Genomic DNA, 18,835 nt, shown 5'->3' with positions numbered 1-18,835 from the left:
AAGCAACTCTACCAGTAAACATGGTCTTAGACCTTGATAAGGCAAAATTATTATTATTATTATTATTATTATTATTATTATTATTATTATTATTATTATTAACAGGATAATTAAGGTGATGATGATTATGATGAGCTAAGTAAGGTTTATGATTGAAAGAAGCAGGGGAAACTTGCATAAACAAGTAATTCCCTGAAAAGAGATCACCAAAATGTGCTTGACTTTCCTTAAATCTCTTGACAACCTTAGACCATGAAAGCCTACGAACCTTAACCCTTTTAATCTTGAACAACTTCCTGAACCCTGCAATCTTTAGCCTTTGTCGTCGCAGTCGAACCCGACTAAACCAGCTTCTTCTAATCGGCTCGGGTTTCGGGTTTTCATCATCTTGTTGTTGAAATATGACTTCTTGCCTTAGTTTCTGATAAGAGGATCTAGAAAATAATACCCTCATGATGGTATTTTAGGGAGAAATGAGAAGTGTGTGGATCTTGTGAAGTGAAGGGAGTGGAATAATAAAGTGTGTAAATTAATCATCAAGTATTATGCATGGTGGTTAGAGATTAGAGAAAGACAGCTAGTGGAAGGAAGTGTATGTTGTTGTTGTAGTTAGGTTGGTATTGATGGCTTTTGGAAACTGTTGAGTGCATTCAATGCTTTGTTTTTTTGCGCACAAAATAAGACGGGCGATATCCGTTACAAGCTTGTGACGGGTATTGTTTCCTCTCACAAAATGTCCATTGAGAGATGAGTGGCAAGCATATGGGGGGTGCCCAACTTTGTCCCCTCTCCCTTTTTGTGAGAGGTCACAAGCTTGTGACGGGATTAGCCCGTCACAAGCAAGACTAGCTGTTTTTTGTGCTATGTATGATTTCATTTTGGATGATTTTATGGAACACAAATTCTCATTAAACACGATGCATCCGTTACAAGCTGATGACGGATAGTGTTTTTCTCATAAAATGCAAATATAGATAGTGTAAGTGGGGGGAAATGGATACCCCACTTGCCCACCCACTTGTATTTTGTGAGAGAACCACTATCCGTCTTCAACTTGTGACGGATAGTGACCGTCTTCAATGAGACGCACTGTTTATGGAATTATATGACACCATCTTCATGTGTAATTAAATATTTTATGATTTCATTAACAAAAAGTTGATAGGGTACTACTGTGTAATATCGAGTCTTGATTATCAATCTCTTACTTTTAACATGTAAGGTCTATTAAAATGGATCATAAATAAGAATGTGTTAAAGGGCGACTCTAAATCTTGATAAAAGTTATGGTGATATCCTGGGGCGATGATCACTTGGCCACTGCAGCCCCCGAAGGGGGTGGCTTACATGGTTCATGTGGTGGTGCGGGAATGCATGGGCCCGGGGGGACTCAACCCCATCGTCATAAAAAAAAAAAAAAAAAAGTTATGGTGATATCTATAAATAATATAAAAAGACAAATTTGAGCATTTTACATGGCAAATTCTATTAGTATAAAAATTCTACGTGGAATCATTATAAAAGCTATGGTGATATCTATAAATAATATAAAAAGACAAACTTGAGCATTTTACATGGCAAATTCTATTAGTATAAAAATCCTACGTGGAATCATTGGATCCAAACGCAATTAAAATATACAAATTTTCAATATTCTTTCATTACTAGAGTCTCTTTAGGTTATTACGGAGTAATTTTATTACTTGTAGATATTATAGAACTTTAATAGAGACTATACATCTACTAATGTGAATATGTTGGGTAGAGCAACATATTGGAAAACAGTAGATTGAGCTCCAATTTACTCTTTCAGTATGCAATTTACCAAACACTCAAAATAGTAGATTGATGAGTCAAACATGCTAAGACCCTGTTCTTTTGGACTTAAAGTCACTTAATTTAAGTTCAGTTCAGATCCTATAAGTTCGATTCGATTCGATCGATCCTATAAGTTCGATTCGAATCCTATAAGTTCGATTCGATTCGATCCTATAAGTTCGATTCGATTCGAGATCGAGATCCTATAAGTTCGATTCGAGATCCTATAAGTTCGATTCGATTCGAGATCCTACAAGTTCGATTCGATTCGAGATCCTATAAGTTCGATTCGATTCGATTCTATAAGTTCATGTCAGTTCAGATCATATAAATTTAGTTTAGAAAAGTTATATACAAAGTATTATTTTTAAAACCGACGCAAAAACATTTGACATTATTAATTATTCGATACATATATACATTATTATTTTTAAACCAAAATTATAACTCTTCTCATTATTTATTTTTTATCATTATGTAACCGTAGTATAATGTATGAACAAACCAATGTATATAAAGCGGAAAAATGTTATTATTTCACCTTGTGTTTTAGACTATATTTTCTTATCAGGGTTCTCTCTTGGTTTGTCCACTAATTTCTTGTAAAAAATTTGTTTAATCTCAATAAAATTTTGCGTTTATTTTTATAATAATAATAATAATAATAATAATAATAATAATAAAAGTTGCGGTTTTATAAAAAAATAATAGTAATAAATAATAATAAAAATAACAACAAGAACAATAATAATAATAATAATAATAATAATAATAATAATAATAATATTTAAGTTAAATTAATTTAAGTTAATTTAAATTCAGATCGTGTAAGTTCAGTTTAGATCTTATAAGTTAAGTTCAGATGTTAAGTTCAGATCCTAAGTTCGATTCGATTCGATTCGAATCCTATAAGTTCGATTCGATCCAATGAGTTCGATTCGATTCGATCCTATAAGTTCGATTCGATTCGATTTAGATCCTATAAATTCGATTCGATCCTATAAGTTCGATTCGATTCGATCCTATAAGTTCGATTCGATTCGAGATCGATCCGTTTCATCCAAAAACAGGCCTAAAAGCGCTCAATATCTTTGAAAATTTCTCAATCCACCGTTTACCAAACACCCCTAAGATACATTTACACAAGCCCGTGCATTATTGCACAGAGTATAAAACTAGTTCTATATTGTTTCTTTCTCTTGTGGCCCAAAGTACAATAATGTCACATGTGCACCTTAAGTAAGGATTGGGCTTCTCTATTTAATGGTTTCGTGGGCAGCTCATTTTTACTTGTTCAAGTACAAATGAATTAACTTAAACCATCAAACAATTTATCACAGATGAATAGATGATGAATATTGACGTAAAAATTAGTTGCCACCATTTTAAATCAACTCACTTCGTCTTAATTATATATTTACCTTTAATTAACACACTTTTTATAATAAATGAGTAAAACGTAAATAGATCACTGAGACGATAAAAGTACATTGATTTACGTGTTCGTTATTTGAGCAATAACAATTGCTTGCTTATTGAGCTTAGTAGTTTGCGTTGCGTGAATATTCCATTAACAATTTCACAAAATTTCATTAAAGACGGATACTATTCGTCACAAGCTGAAGACGGATAGTGTTCCTCTCACAAAATGCAAATAAATAGTGCAAATAGAGGGGAAACGGATACCCCCACTTGCCCTCCCACTTACATTTTGTTAGAGGGTCACTTTCTATCTTCAGCTTGTTACTGATAGTGCGTCTTCAATGAGACGGACTGTAACAATTTTAAGGGGGGCATGTAGGACTATACCCCCAGACTCCTAGAGTGGGTCGGACAAAATCGATCCATCTTAAATAACTCGACACCTGAAATGAGGGCTTGTAACTCGAATTGACCCGACCCAAATTTTTTTTGTTACACACTGCCCCTATCCGGATAACAGACTTTGAAATGAGGTAACTTAAGTTCCGGTTAAACTTGAATTGACCCTACTCAAATTAAACCCGACCCGAACCGAACCCGACCCCAATTGACCTATTTATTAGATCTATCGAGAGTTGAGACCGTATATAATATAAGTTCCAATCGACTTATCATATTTCTAAGAACCCTTCATTTGTTTGATAACTACAAGAGAGTTTCCAATCCTAAAAAATAAACAAACAATGTACGTGACATAAGCTCTAAAACTACTAGAAGCATTCATTTATTTATACATTTGGCATCCACAAGCTATACTATAACACAAAGATCCTTTGATCATTTCTACAAAATCAACTAACACACCCACCTCATAATATAAGGTCAAAGTGATAAGAAAGTAATATTGTAGGCCATACAACATGAGGTCCAAAACACACAACTACACAATCTAAAGATAAGACTCCAATCTAAATAACCCAATTCTATTGGTCCATTTCTTTCAATACTAAGCATCAAAATCTCTATATCCCATTTCTACCCAAAACTTAAACCTCATTTTTTTGCAATCACACTTTCATTCTCACAAAAACAAGAAGAAATATAATCTCAAAAAAAAAAAAAATCATCAAATTCTTCATAAAAAAAATGGCATCAACAATGGCAACAACAATGGCAATTCTCAACACAAAATGCTTAACTCCTAACACAACTAAAATGGCAATTTCCAACCCATCAAAGCCCACTTCAAAGCCCATTTCACTTTTGTCAATCCAAAACCTCCCAAAGGGACTAATTAACCCAACAACAAGCCAAAAAATCACTAGCGGGGCGATAGCCGGGGCAATATTCACTACATTGGGCTCAGTTGATCCAGCCATGGCAGCCCAACAACTAGCGGATATCGCCGAAGGCGATAACCGTGGGCTAGCCTTATTGCTCCCATTGGTCCCAGCTATTGGGTGGGTCTTGTACAATATTTTGCAACCAGCTTTGAACCAAATTAATAAGATGAGGAGTGAAAGGGGTGTGATTATTGGGCTTGGGCTTAGTGGACTTGGGCTTTTGTTTTCAACACAAGAGGCCCAAGCTATTGAAGAGATTGCTAAGATCGCGGCGAGTAGTGAAAGTGACAGTAGAGGTCTGCTTTTGTTGATTGTGGTGTTACCGGCTATTGGATGGGTCTTGTTTAACATTTTGCAGCCTGCTTTGAACCAAATTAATAAAATGAGGTCTCAATAAAAAATTTAATAAAAAAATTAATGATGTATATTTTTGGTTTTGGGGTAATTGTGCTAGGAAATTATTTGTAATATTGTGTTTATTTTCTAGCATATTAATGTTAATTATCCCTTTTGGCTTAAGCTTGATTCTGTTAATGTTTTTGTGGTTGTGTTTTGTTTGTTTGTTTTGTAAAATTATTACTCGTCTAACTCGACAGATCTATTAATAGGCGTTAAATAGGAAATTACATAAAATTATTAAATTTCTACTAGTCCACAAAATTACTACCGAGTTATGGTTAACTTACCAATGTTATTTTTTGTAAGTATTGGTTTACTTACCAATGTAGCGTTTCATGTTCGAGTCGCAAATTCACAAATTGGCAAGTAAATTCACCAAAAAGGGCAAGTGTTTGTGGATTACGATTTTATTAAAATACATATACGGAGTATTTGGCATACAACAGGTGGAACAACATATTGAGTACCATCCGATAACGTTCTATTATTGTCAACTTGGCAGTAAGCTAAAGCATCTCCAACAAGTATTAGAGCACCCAGTACGAAATATAAAAATAGGGCCCCATAAAATATGTAAATATGTTAATTTAAATACTCCATTTGTCCCGGTTATTTGTTTATTTTTTGTTTTGACACAAAAATCAAGTTAAACAAATTACCCTTGAAAAATATTACCAAATAAAAATGTAAACAAATGAATGAGACACCCTTAAAATGAAATAGGTAAACAAATGACCGGAATAGATAAAGCAATAAATTACCCACACAAGAATATAAAATTAGTTAATTAGGCAAGCCAAACTCGAAGTAATTTCCCGAATTTTTGGTGTCGTTCTATGTGTAATTTTACTTGTAAAAAAAATGGTTGAGTTCTAGGAGCCAAGAAGGTACAAATGTTTTTTTTTTTGGTCAAATAAGGGGTGCAACACGAGGCCTTCCCAGGAGGTCACTCATCCTAGTACTACTCTCGCCAAGAAGGTACAAATGTACAATAATATATTTGCTCAATCTTCTCAAATTAAAATAAAAATAAAACAGCTGTGTGGGCCCACCACTTCAATGCAAGTGGAAAAACAAAACATTAACTTATTTTTCACTGACTTACTTATGCGGTGCAATGTATTTATCTCCTTTTACTTGGATTTCTGGGCTTAAAATTTTGGGGCATGTGCAGCAGTACGAGTCGCACAGGCCCAAAGACGGCCTGCACTTGCATATTAAAAGGGATACTATCCGACTTCAATGAGAATTTGTGTAATTAGTATGGCCAGAGCAATAATATTCACGATTATTCTAAACTATGTCCGATGGACACATGATAAGAAAAAAAAAAAATTTAAATGATGTTTTTAAGGGAATTGAAATCCTCCTATATACTAAGAGAATAAACTCAAATGTTTTATCTGACCCTAGGAACGAGTCGTATGATTTATATGGTCATTTTTGTTCTGGCACTCTGAAATCCTGAAAATTAAACCGTGTTATATACACTTCAATTTGTGTCGTTCGGAAGGTCATACCGGGCCACGTCTCTTTTTCTCCTCGTTTTTCTACCACGTGTCCGGGGTCGCTTCAGAAGTTAGCCTATTCAATCAACTCCAAATAACTAATATGGAGTATTAATCCACTGTTTACGATTAAGTGATTTTCGCCCCTAATCTGGTTTATCGCATAACAGCACCCTCAAATGTCCTCTGTTACTTCTCAAATTTTGTGTGGTCGTTTTATCTGTACCAAGGAACCATCTGGGTAATTTATGGACATTTTTATTTCGGCACTCTGAAATCACGACAATCGTGTAATATACACTTCAATTTATGCCGTTCGGAACGCTATATCGCGTCACATTTTTTTTCTCCCAGGTTTTCTACCACGTGTCCGTGATCGCTTCAAAAGGTTAGCCAATTCAACTTCAACCCTAAATAACAAATATTAATCCATTGTTAACGATTATGCGATTTTCGCCTTAAGCTGGTTTATCGCATACCGGCACCCTCAAACGTCTTCTGTTGGTTCTCGAAATTTACGTGTAAGCTTTATTTGACCGTAGGAACCGACCGTGTGATTTAAGGACATTTTTGTTCTGACACAAGATTGATACATGATTAGGGACATGAGTATAAGTTTAAAACGAAAGTTCAAGTCGCTCTTGTCATTCAGATTTGTTCACTTGATTTAAAAGCTCAATATATCCGAAAGCGTGACAATTTTTGGTGTGATGTTTGTTGGAGATGAAAGTACATTATGTTAGCTTTCGAACGAGTGGGCATACGCCGTTTTTGGTTAAGTGACGAAGGAGATATGATCGTTTGAAGTTGAGCTGTCCAAATCCAATGAATTACAATTCATGTGTTTTAGAATGGGTAACCAAACGACCCCTTAATATTAATATGGATAAATTTTTATTACACTAGTAGAAAAAGTGACATTTGTTTATAATGTTGTGTATTAAAAAAAAATTATATATACCTGTCTTAAATAAGAATGTGTATATATGTTATTTAATAAAAAAAATTGTTTTTATGGTATCATGCATGGAGTATGCTGTCTATAGAGCTTAAGGAAAATACAGGAATACATTGGAATAGGGCCAGCCTTGGCATATGGTTGATCACCGTTAACATAATGGACTTTAATGGCACTCATATTTCAATTGGTGCACATGATAAAGGTCATGATGGATTTTTCATCCCTGCTGGATGGATGGTAATAAGTAGAGTAAGTACTCATAATTAATAAGACCGTCTTAATTTAAGATCTTTAACGGTAAGTATAAGCATCAGTTGGTCACCTATAAGACAGATCATTTTGATTATTTTTCAAAAAGACGTAATTTTATGATTATTTTACAGTCAATTGTGGCCAATTTTGGAAACCAAGTTACTATAAGCCGTAAAACTAGTTAAACCATTATTTTTACCAATGGTCACTGATGGGGCATATTCTGCACCGCTGACCAAGTCAACATATTGAGCAAGGTCAAGGGTATCCACAGCAAAGTCAACAACTTAGACAGTCTAGCCGATGCAATCCATCGGCCTGTCACCTGGGTCTCGGCATGGCAACCAGCTAGCCCGGGGCACATATCCGCGTACTCATATCCAAGACCCCTCGACCAGCCTGCCATAGGTCCGTCGGTCGAGGGTAGAACGGTCTTTCCACCTGCTAGCCACTTGGCCACTTGGCCACTACGTGACAAAAGGTGAAAGTCTATAAATACTCCTCAACCTTCATTGAGGAAAGGATCCACAAATTGACCTAATAACCACTATTCATCTGGTAATATCTTATCTCTCTACAATATACTCTTAGCCAAGTAACAACAACTTACCTCTCTAAGTTAACTGACTTGAGCGTCGGAGTGAGTACGCTCGGCCAAAGCCGAGCCCTCAGTTTGTTCACCGTTTCAGGAAAGATCAAAGGAGAATTCAAGCAAGGACATCTTTCTACGAGCTACGAGTGGTAACAAATATCTGCTCTGGAATTACACCCGGAACAATTGGCGCCGTCTGTGGGGAAAAGACACTAGAAGCTAGTCACATTCATTCCCAAACAACAAAAACAAAAACACAAAAACCCACCCAAAAAGCTGAGAAGATGTCGAAACAACAAGAGATAGTCGCGACCGACGAAACCGCATTCTACCAAGATGATACTTTTCACAATTCTGGAGTCGTGCAGCCCTCCACCGGCGGAGTAGTACAGCCGGAATTCGGGATGCCGATAATACCAGACACGCCGCTGCCCGTCAACCAGGTCACCATCATGGGGCACGTGGTTGACACAGCAAAACTGAAGATGCTCCTGGACCTGATTGGGAGTACGCCAGCTCAAACTGTCACGCCGACAAGAGCGGCGGAAACCGTCCAAGAGACCAGGGCCCAAAACGTGACTCCGAGAAATCTGAACGAAGCACTAGGAGAAGCCGGCCCTCCAGCAGAGGAGCCCAAAGTGGTCGTGGTAAACATAAGTCCTTCTCGTACTCGAGAGAGGACAGCGTCGCCGCAGCACCGACGAGGCACACCCCGGAGGAACCAGAGAAGTCCGACTCAGGAGAGTCGGAGAAGAAGCCCGAGTCGAAGGAGGAGTCCTTCCCGCTACGAGGAGAAGAGCCGGACTAGGAATGCGAGGAGCCGATCGCCGCGTGTCATTCGACACGTGGTCAAACAGCCCCTCAGTGACTATGTCCTAGACACCGCCGTGCCAACTAAGCTGAAGTTGCCGGCGTTCACATACAAAGGAGATAGTGACCCAACCGACCACGCCGAGGCTTTCGAGTCTTACATGTCGGTATGGGAGCAACCCGATGAGGTCTGGTGCCGAGTCTTCCCAACGACTCTGCATGGGATGGCTCAAAATTGGTACAAGGGGCTTCCCGACGGCTCGGTATACTGTTTCGCCGACCTAAAGGACGCCTTCATAGCCCAGTACTCTTGCAACAAGAGGACGGCCGTGGAGACGTCGGACCTCCTAACTATCAAACAGGAGGAGGGCGAGTCTCTACGAAGCTATGTGAAGAGGTTTGACGGCAAGGTTCAGCAGATTCGGGAGATCAACCCCGAACTGGCGGCTTTCGCACTGATGAAAGGCCTCCCAAAGGGAAACTTAAAAGACGAGCTCATCAAGTACGGGGGTTTGGGCCTAGACGCCGCTAGGAGGATGGCCGACCAGGCCATCAAGGTGGAAGACTATCACAAGACCTGGGTAGGCCCCAGCGAGGTCGAGCCCTCAGAAAGGAAAAGCCGCCGGGATGACAACCCGGATGAGAGACGCCGTGACAATAACGGGTCACGGTCTGATGAGAAACGCCGTGACAATAACAGGTCACGGTCTGATAGATCTGCCAGGAAGCAGGACTCGACGGGCGCCGGGGGGAGTTCGGGAACGTTTTACCAAAGGCATTACCATGATAAAACCCCTCTGGTCGCATCGGCCGCCGAGGTCTTCGCCCTGAGCAGAAACGAGGGCCAGAAGTGGGAACGGCCTCCCAAGCCAAAAGGAGACGGTGACACGAGCCAGTACTGCGAGTACCACGGTTGCACCGGCCACCTCACTGACAACTGCCGGCATCTGAAGAATGCCATTGAAGAGCTAATCCGGAAGGGAAGCCTCGACAAGTATGTGGCCAAAGGCCAAAAGACTGACGCCAGCGGCTCAGATAAGAAATCCGTCTTTCAACGGATAGGAGTGATCCATGTAGTCATCGGAGGTAACGAGAACGGTGGGTCAGCTCATGGGCACAAACGGCACCTGAACGAGCTGTATCAGGCCATCAATTTCGTGCCCAACGCAGCGACCCCCGCTTCCAACATTCCCGATATGACTATTGGAAGTAAGGACTACGAGGGAGTCATCGCCCCTCACAGCGACCCACTCGTAGTCAACTTGGACATATCCAACCACCTAGTAAAGAGGTGTCTGATTGACACAGGCGCCTACACGAACATCATGTTTAGGGAGTGCTTCCACAGCCTCGGCCTGAGAATCAAGGACTTGAGCCCCTGCACCCATCCACTGTACAGCTTCTCCGGGGCTGGCCTGGTACCCCTGGGTTCAATCAGACTACCGGTGATGTTCGGCGAGGGGAATGCGGCTAAGAATGTCCTAGCTGAGTTCGTAGTCATTGACGGCTCGTCCGCCTACAACGTTCTCATAGGCCGAGTCACTCTGAGCGAGGCCGACGCAGTGATGTCCATCTGGGCCCTGACACTAATGTATGTCTCGGACCGGGGGGAAGCGCATAAGCTCGTCTCCAAGGACGAGAAGGACGAGGTGGTCAACATCCAGATATCCGCCAGAGGATGCAACATGCATTCCCTCAAAGTGGCAAAGCAGTCGGAGAAGGGGAGGAGCTCATCCTCACAACGGGAGGGCGACCTCATGGATGCGACCGACGACTGACGGGGGAGGAGCGCCTCTAATGAGGCATTAGGAAACTGGTAGACCTTGTATAGCGGCGGAGGTGTCCAAAACAGCTGTGGGCACCCCGACGCATGTTTATATCTAATGTAAAATCGACCAAGTCTTCCATCAAAATGTCCATTTTCCCCATAGTCACTAGCAGGAAGAAAGAAGCCGACGCCGGCTCACACTGTCATACCGACAAGAGCGGCAGTCGTTATGAAGAAAGAGGTCGACGCCGGCTCACACTGTCATACCGACAAGAGCGGCAGTCGTTATGAAGAAAGAGGTCGACGCCGGCTCACACTGTCAATCCGACAAGAGCGGCAGTCGTTATGAAAAAAGAGGTCGACGCCGGCTCACACTGTCAATCCGACAAGAGCGGCAGTCGTTATGAAGAAATAAGCGCCGTCGCAGTCACCCCAAATAGTAGACGCTTCGGCAGTCACTTAAAGTGGTAGACGCTACGTAACACGCTATCAAGAAGCAGACGCCGGCTCACACTGTCCTCCCGACAAGAGCGGCAGTCTCCATGAAGGAATGTAGCGCTGTGGCAGTCACCCCAAATAGTAGACGCTTCGGCAGTCACTTAAAGTGGTAGACGCCGCGTAACACGCTATCCAGAATGTACGCCGCTCACACTGTCATAGACAAGAGCGGTGGTCTCCATCAAGAAATGTAGCGCCGTGGCGATCACCCCAAATAGTAGACGCTTCGGCAGTCACTTAAAGTGGTAGACGCCGCGTAACACGCTATCCAGGAACAGACGCCGGCTCACACTGTCCTCCCGACAAGAGCGGCAGTCTCCATGAAGGAATGTAGCGCTGTGGCAGTCACCCCAAATAGTAGACGCTTCGGCAGTCACTTAAAGTGGTAGACGCCGCGTAACACGCTATCCAGGAACAGACGCCGGCTCACACTGTCATAGACAAGAGCGGTGGTCTCCATCAAGAAATGTAGCGCTGTGGCAGTCACCCCAAATAGTAGACGCTTCGGCAGTCACTTAAAGTGGTAGACGCCGCGTAACACGCTATCCAGGAACAGACGCCGACTCATACTGTCGTACCGACAAGAGCGGCAGTCTCCATCAGAAAGCAGACACCGCGACAGTCGCGGCCAGCGCAGTTGATAAACAGTCAAAATACCTTAGAAGCGTTAAACACAGTTGAGATACACACTCTAAACTGCCTCGGCCAAGCCGAAGCGGAAACAAAAAGAGACGCTCAATTAATAACGTAAAAGGGCAACTCAGACAAAAACGAGAGAAGACATCGGCCAAGCCAGAGGCAAAGTAGGAACGCTAAATACAGTTGAGACGCTCAACTTTTAAAAGCGCAAGTAAAAGAAATAAAGTAAAGACCTCGGCCATGCCGAAGGCAAAAGAAACGAACTCTTATTAATAATAACAGGTTACAGGTGAAAAGAATGCAGACGACGGCCGTCCCCATTGGGATAAGCCAAAACACAACCTACCAAAGTTGTACAAAATACAAGGAAAGAAAAGCAAAAATTACAAATATGTCATCTGAAGCGCCAAAAGATGGCAGGGAGGAAGGGCTTAATAATTGGCTCCCGAACAGCTGAAGCAGATCTGCTGTAAACTTGTTCTCATCAAGCAGCACATGGTAGTGTGTGAGGAGCTGAAGCAGATCTGCTGTAAACTTGTTCTCATCAAGCAGCCCATGGTATTAGTGAGGAGCTGAAGCTATCTGAGACGCCGGGTGAGCCTGGTGACGACCGCCCGCCTCCCTATGCCTGTTGCTGCTCACCACCGGCAGCAGTAGCCGCATCTTCTTCAATAGAAAACCCAGCAGCTTTTCTAGCAGCCTCAGCTTTGGCCTCGGCGGCATCAGCTGCCCTCATTCTCTCGGCTTCCTCTTTGGCCGCCTTAGCCTTCTCAGCAAGAGCTGCTTTCTCCGCGGCCGCCTCCTTCTCCATCTTCGCCCTCACCGCCTCCTTGGCCTTCTCCGCCACGGCTTTCTCCTTAGCCTCGAGCTTGTCATCAAGCAGCTCGTCATATTTGCCCCACGGAAAGGAACCATCAAGAGGGAAAAGCTCCCCGATCACTTCCCTAGCAGCTCCTTCGGCCAAGTCCCGGAATTCAGCGCACAGGTTGGGGAGCATGACGGTTTGGAGCATCTCAATGTCCTCCTCCTTTTGCTTGATGATGGCCTCTTTGCTCCGAATCACCTCCGCCTGGGCCTTAAACAGGTCCCTGGATTCGTTCCTCTGCTGGAGATAGAGGTCGGCACGCCTCTGAACAAAGCTACACTTCTCCAACAGCTTCGCAGCTTCGGCCTTCGCTCTCTCAGCGAGGACCTCCTTTTCAGCGTCCTCCCTGAGTTTTCTCTCAGCCAAGAGCGCCTTCTCAGCATCTCCCCTAAGCCTCTGCTCATTGAGGAGATCCAGCTTCGCCGACGCAGCCACTTGCTTAGTGGCATTACGCTCAAAAACAGCTCGAGCCACGGCCTTCTCCTGCTCCATGAGACGAGCACCGGTAACCACGTTCCACCTCGCCAGCTCCTTAATCAACTTCGTGCCTTCCTCTATAAGCTGGGAGACGGAAGCCTTCTGGGATGAAGGGACGGTGGTGACACTCTGACCACCAGCCTGCAGCTGGGAAAGGGAAGCCTTCTGGGATGAAGAGTTGACGGTGACACCTTGATCACCAACCTGCGCGGAGGTCCCCTCCCCTTGCTGCCCAATGAGAGCAAAAGCCGACAGCGGCTGGTCTGCAAAAATTTAACGAAAGCATCAGTATCAACATATATCTACACATCAGAAAGCCTGTCATCAGGAGCACCTAATGACCCGGCTAAATTTGAGCCACAGGATAGATAGGTACCATGCTTGGCCTTTTTGGCCGGAGGAGGCACTTCTTTGCCAGCGGTAGAGGCTGTCTGTTTCCTCTTACGGATAAGGGGAGATCCCTCTGCATCAGAGTCCTCATCAGGAATATCAACAATCTCCACCGTCTCCTACTTAAGGGGGGGGATGGGAGGTGGAACCGGTGTCGACGCCGTCGCCGCCGGTTGCTTTGTTTTCCGCGTCCGACGCACTACGCCGCTAACAACCTTCGCCTGGGCCTCCTCCATGCTCAAGCCCTTCAGCCGTTGTTCCATAAGATCATTCGGCGACGTCCTGCGGTCATGGGCTAGAGCTTTGGGATGCAAGTTAGCAACAGTTTTATCTTTGTGCAGCCCCATTCTCCGGAGGATATCCTCAGACAGGTCCGGTCCAAAATGGTCTGCGAAAGAAACAAAGCAAGAGTTAAGTAGAGGAAACAAATCGAAGTTCGAGAAACAGGAACGTTGAGAGCGGTGATGGGCCTCACACCGGCCCCACTCACCCTGTGCTAGGGCCGGTATGAGGCCGACATGGCAGAGCGGCTCATCCTGAAGAATGATCTGCGTCGGGGGAATCCATCTTTTCGGCACCCCATCCTTGTCCACCTCAAAGAGCCTCATCGCCAGCTTCTCATCATCCGTAAGAAGAACCTTGCTGGCGTCCATTTTAAGCTTCTTCCGGCTGACCCATCTGTCATGCTCCGCCTTAGTCTCGCACCGCAAATTTACTTTGTGCTGGAAGGAGCAGGGCAGCGGATAGTCACCCGGCACCTTAACGTACACCCACCGACCTTGCCAGTCCTTGCAAGAAGAAAGTTTGTCAACAGAGACATAACCCTGCTCCATTTGCACACTGTACCATCCGACGCGGCCAGAGAATGGTTTGAGATGGTGAAGCCGGCGGAATAAATTCACCGTTGGAGCCTCTCCCTTGAAGAGACAAAGCCAGACGAAGCCGACTATGGTCCTCATAGCGAACGAGTGCAGTTGGGCAACAGCAACGTTCATGGCTTTAATGATGGCCATAACGTACCCATTCAGCGGAAACCGGAGCCCATACTCCAAATGCCTCATGTATACGCCGGTGTAGCCCGGTGGAGGGCAACAGACGGCTTGACCCTCCTCAGGGATAACAATTTTATATCCCCTACCGAAGAAAAAATGGCCCTCGAAAAATGTCTCGCCGGAACAACTGGCGAGCTTATGAGTCCAAGTACGGTCAAGACGGACCTTATAGGCGTCGCCATGATCCATAACGTACTGCCTCCCCTCATTAGGACGAGGCCTTTCCACATCATCACCGAAATCATCACCAAAATCACCGACATCATCATCGTCCTCCCATTCCTCCAAAATTTGAGGATCAACTTCAGGGGAAGGAGACCTAGGGCCCCCCGACGCAGGGTTTACTAGGTCCAAAGATCGTTGAAAGACATGTTCGCAACAATTACTAACAAAATAAAAAGAAAATTTGTTTTATTACCTTGAAGAAAAACGCTCGCCGGATCAAAAACTCGAAAGATCAGAAGAAAAGGAAGCCCTTGAAAGTTTAGAAAGATGAAGATTTTGAAGAAAATTTGAGAAAATGAAATTGGTGGCCAAAATCACGGAATAACTGCGCTATTTATAGGGAAAAGCCCATGAAGAAGGACCAATCAGGGCACAGCCCATGAAGCGTCAACCAATCAACGAACAGACACGTGTCAGACATGCAACCACGGAATGTCAATCGTTGCAACAGTTAAATGTCAATCAATGCAACAGTGACCAAGCGTATTCAATACGCCCATTCACATCTCTTCGCCTGTTCATCTCCCTCAACAAATTCCTAGGTACCGCTCTCCGCCGCCACATGATCAACCAAGCTAGGAAGCACGGCCGGGGGGAATCAAAAACAACCGCACTCTCAACCCCTTGTCTCGGCCAAATCATTTTCTTTTCCACATCGGATGCCCTTTACGCATCCATGTGGAGGGGGGATATGGTACGGCCTAACAAGAACCACGCCGATGCATCAGAAGAAGTCGATACCAGAAATTTTGCAAAAATACTTGCGCAGAATATACGCTCAACATACATCGGAGCCCATACCATGGCATAGACTACGCTGGGGGCAAATTGATGGGGCATATTCTGCACCGCTGACCAAGTCAACATATTGAGCAAGGTCAAGGGTATCCACAGCAAAGTCAACAACTTAGACAGTCTAGCCGATGCAATCCATCGGCCTGTCACCTGGGTCTCGGCATGGCAACCAGCTAGCCGGGGCACATATCCGCGTACTCATATCCAAGACCCCTCGGCCAGCCTGCCATAGGTCCGTCGGTGGAGGATAGAACGGTCTTTCCACCTGCTAGCCACTTGGCCACTTGGCCACTACGTGACAAAAGGTGAAAGTCTATAAATACTCCTCAACCTTCATTGAGGAAAGGATCCACAAATTGACCTAATAACCACTATTCATCTGGTAATATCTTATCTCTCTACAATATACTCTTAGCCAAGTAACAACAACTTACCTCTCTAAGTTAACTGACTTGAGCGTCGGAGTGAGTACGCTCGGCCAAAGCCGAGCCCTCAGTTTGTTCATCGTTTCAGGAAAGATCAAAGGAGAATTCAAGCAAGGACATCTTTCTACGAGCTACGAGTGGTAACAAATATCTGCTCTGGAATTACACCCGGAACAGTCACAAAATCACGTCTTTTTTAGGAAGACGAAAATGGTCCGTGTAAAATACTTCTCCGTCCCGGTCATTTGTTATCCTATTTCATTTTGAGTGTCTCAGTCAATTGTTGCCATTTCTATTTTAGTAATGCATCTGATGAACAAATTTGGTCATTTACACTCAATTTGGTTCACATATCATTTAGTAATTAACCTTTTACTCTTTTTTTGGTCTTTATATCAGAATTAAAGGACAACAAATGATCGGGAGGAAGGGAGGGAGTAAGAATTTGTGAAGTAACATGAAGTATATATGTAGCTTACTAGAGATAGTGTGTTTTACTTTTGACAAGTGTAGACGATGAGATGGAGCATATTACATATATAGTGGTTGGGTCCATGGTTCAAAATAAAGTATAGGAGAAGATGACTTTGAGCTTTTTTAAGCATGGTTGTATCTCTTTATGTTGGATGAATAATAACAAAGCATGCATTTTTGGAATTGATTAGTAGTTTCATTCCTTTTACTCAATTATTTCTGTGATAAACATTCTTCTCACTTTCACCCAGTTTTCACTCACTCCTTCCCTAACACAATAATAATACCTGCAGCACTCTCTCCTTCCATCTTCTCTTTTGGGTAACGTAAAGCTAACGTTATTCTCTTCATTCTCTTTAATATCCATCTATACTTAACCTAGCTACCTCTTCATAAACAACCTCAATCGTCTTCGCTGAGAATCATAACAAAAAAACAACTATATATACATAACATTGTCTGTTTAAGTACTCCATCTGTTCCGATCAACAGTTATCTCTGTTTCAAAACCCTCCTCACAAAAAAGTCAAATAAATAACTACCTATCAGGACGGAGTAGGTAGTATCTAATAAGTGATGAGAAATAACAGGGGAAAAAGAGAGGAAGAGTATTATTATAATAACAATAACAATGGTGGGGAAATAGAAGGATATGGAGAAGGTTATGTAGAGTTTCCATGCAAGAAACATCCATCTTCATCATCAACTACAAGAGGTGGGATTTGTGCATTTTGTTTAACTGATAGATTATATCAACTTGTTTGTCCACAATGTGGGGAGCAAAGGAGTGGGTTTTCCTCTTCTTGTTCTTGTACTACTAGTGCTGCTTCTGATGCTGATTTATTCTCATCAAATAACCCTAATTCTGCATCCTCTGCTGATGTTGGAAATGTTGGGAGGATCTCCTTTTTGCTTGAGAATGATAATGTTTTTAACAACTATGCAGCAGATGTCATGAGCGGAAAACCCAAAATAGAGCCGAGATTATCATCCGCGAATGTGGATGATTTTGCCACTTTGAGAAGAAGCAATAGTATTTGTGTGGGTGTAGATAGAAAAGAACCCAAAGATAATAAGTTTTGGAAAATTGGAAGATTATTTAGGAAAAAGAAAGAAAAAAGCTACAACAATATAAACAATAATAATAATTATGAGGAAAATATTAATATTAATATTAATAATAATAATAATAATTATGAGTGTAATAATAATGGGGTAACAAGATCAAGATCAGTTAGTAGTTTTAGAGGGTTTTATGATACTGAAGAAACCGGGAATTTCCCGGTTTCAACATCTTCAGCTGCAAGAGCTTCAAGTGTAAGTACTGGTAATTTCTATCCAGATTCAGCTAAAATGAGTTGTTTTAGTGAATCTGAAGCGAGATTTAGCAATTTCGATTACCTTGATGTAAATGGGCTTAACAAGAACAATAATTATAATTACAATAATAGTAATAATAATAATAATAATATTTACTCAGTAAAAGAGAGCGAATTCACGAGCTGTGATGATCCAGCTTATATAGATCTGAAACTTGACGGGATGACATCGTCATCAGATCATCATAATTCAAAGCGGGTGCCTGATCTAGCGACAATGAGGAGAAGTCGGCTTGGGATGTCGACAAAGGAGTTTGGTTATAGAGGCGGAAATCATGAACACGACATGTTCGTTAGGAGTGGTTCATGTAGAAGAAGTAGTGTTACTGAAAGGGAGTTGAGAAACTGCAGGAAATCTTCCAAAGTTTGGAAATGGTTTTTCAAACATCAATCTTCTTCTTCTGCAAATCGCGATGATCCTCATCATGAATTCAACAATTCATTTGACCAGTCTTAAGTTCAAGACGGATATATACTAGCTTCCATCTAAACAAGAATTTATTGTGAGAATTTAATTGTGCTTTTTAATATTTGTTTTTTGGTCTTTTGATGTTGATTTCTTAGATATCATGCATCTTATTTCCTTGTGTTAGGGCTAATTAACCTAGTAAATGCTAACACCATATAACATGATTAACAATCAAATATGCATGCTGGTTCAACATTTCTCTTGTACAACGGTCTTTTTCATATTTTTTCTTGTTATAAGTGCGACGGTCATATTATAGAATTTGCTCGGTTAA

At 42.4% G+C, this 18,835-nt stretch overlaps 2 protein-coding genes across 2 annotated transcripts; both read left to right on the top strand.

The window, feature by feature from the left end:
- The first annotated feature begins 4,240 nt into the window (after positions 1–4,240).
- LOC141644358 (photosystem II reaction center proteins PsbY, chloroplastic) lies at positions 4,241–5,102 on the top strand. The gene has a single exon (XM_074453861.1). It carries the CDS (start codon positions 4,387–4,389, stop codon positions 4,978–4,980), a length of 594 nt encoding a protein of 197 aa, XP_074309962.1. The 5' UTR covers positions 4,241–4,386; the 3' UTR covers positions 4,981–5,102.
- An 11,767-nt stretch (positions 5,103–16,869) lies between these two features.
- LOC141644356 (uncharacterized) lies at positions 16,870–18,835 on the top strand. Its single transcript, XM_074453860.1, has one exon. It carries the CDS (start codon positions 17,290–17,292, stop codon positions 18,547–18,549), a length of 1,260 nt encoding a protein of 419 aa, XP_074309961.1. The 5' UTR covers positions 16,870–17,289; the 3' UTR covers positions 18,550–18,835.

Source organism: Silene latifolia, chromosome 2 (genome assembly GCF_048544455.1).
Source record: "Silene latifolia isolate original U9 population chromosome 2, ASM4854445v1, whole genome shotgun sequence".
Lineage (NCBI taxonomy): Eukaryota > Viridiplantae > Streptophyta > Magnoliopsida > Caryophyllales > Caryophyllaceae > Silene > Silene latifolia.
This window is presented reverse-complemented; position numbering and strand designations above follow the sequence as displayed.

What these genes read in the sequence shown, in the direction of transcription:
- LOC141644358 (XM_074453861.1), top strand. Translation starts at nt 4,387, where the DNA reads ATGGCATCAACAATGGCAACAACAATGGCAATTCTCAACACAAAATGC.
- LOC141644356 (XM_074453860.1), top strand. Translation starts at nt 17,290, where the DNA reads ATGAGAAATAACAGGGGAAAAAGAGAGGAAGAGTATTATTATAATAAC.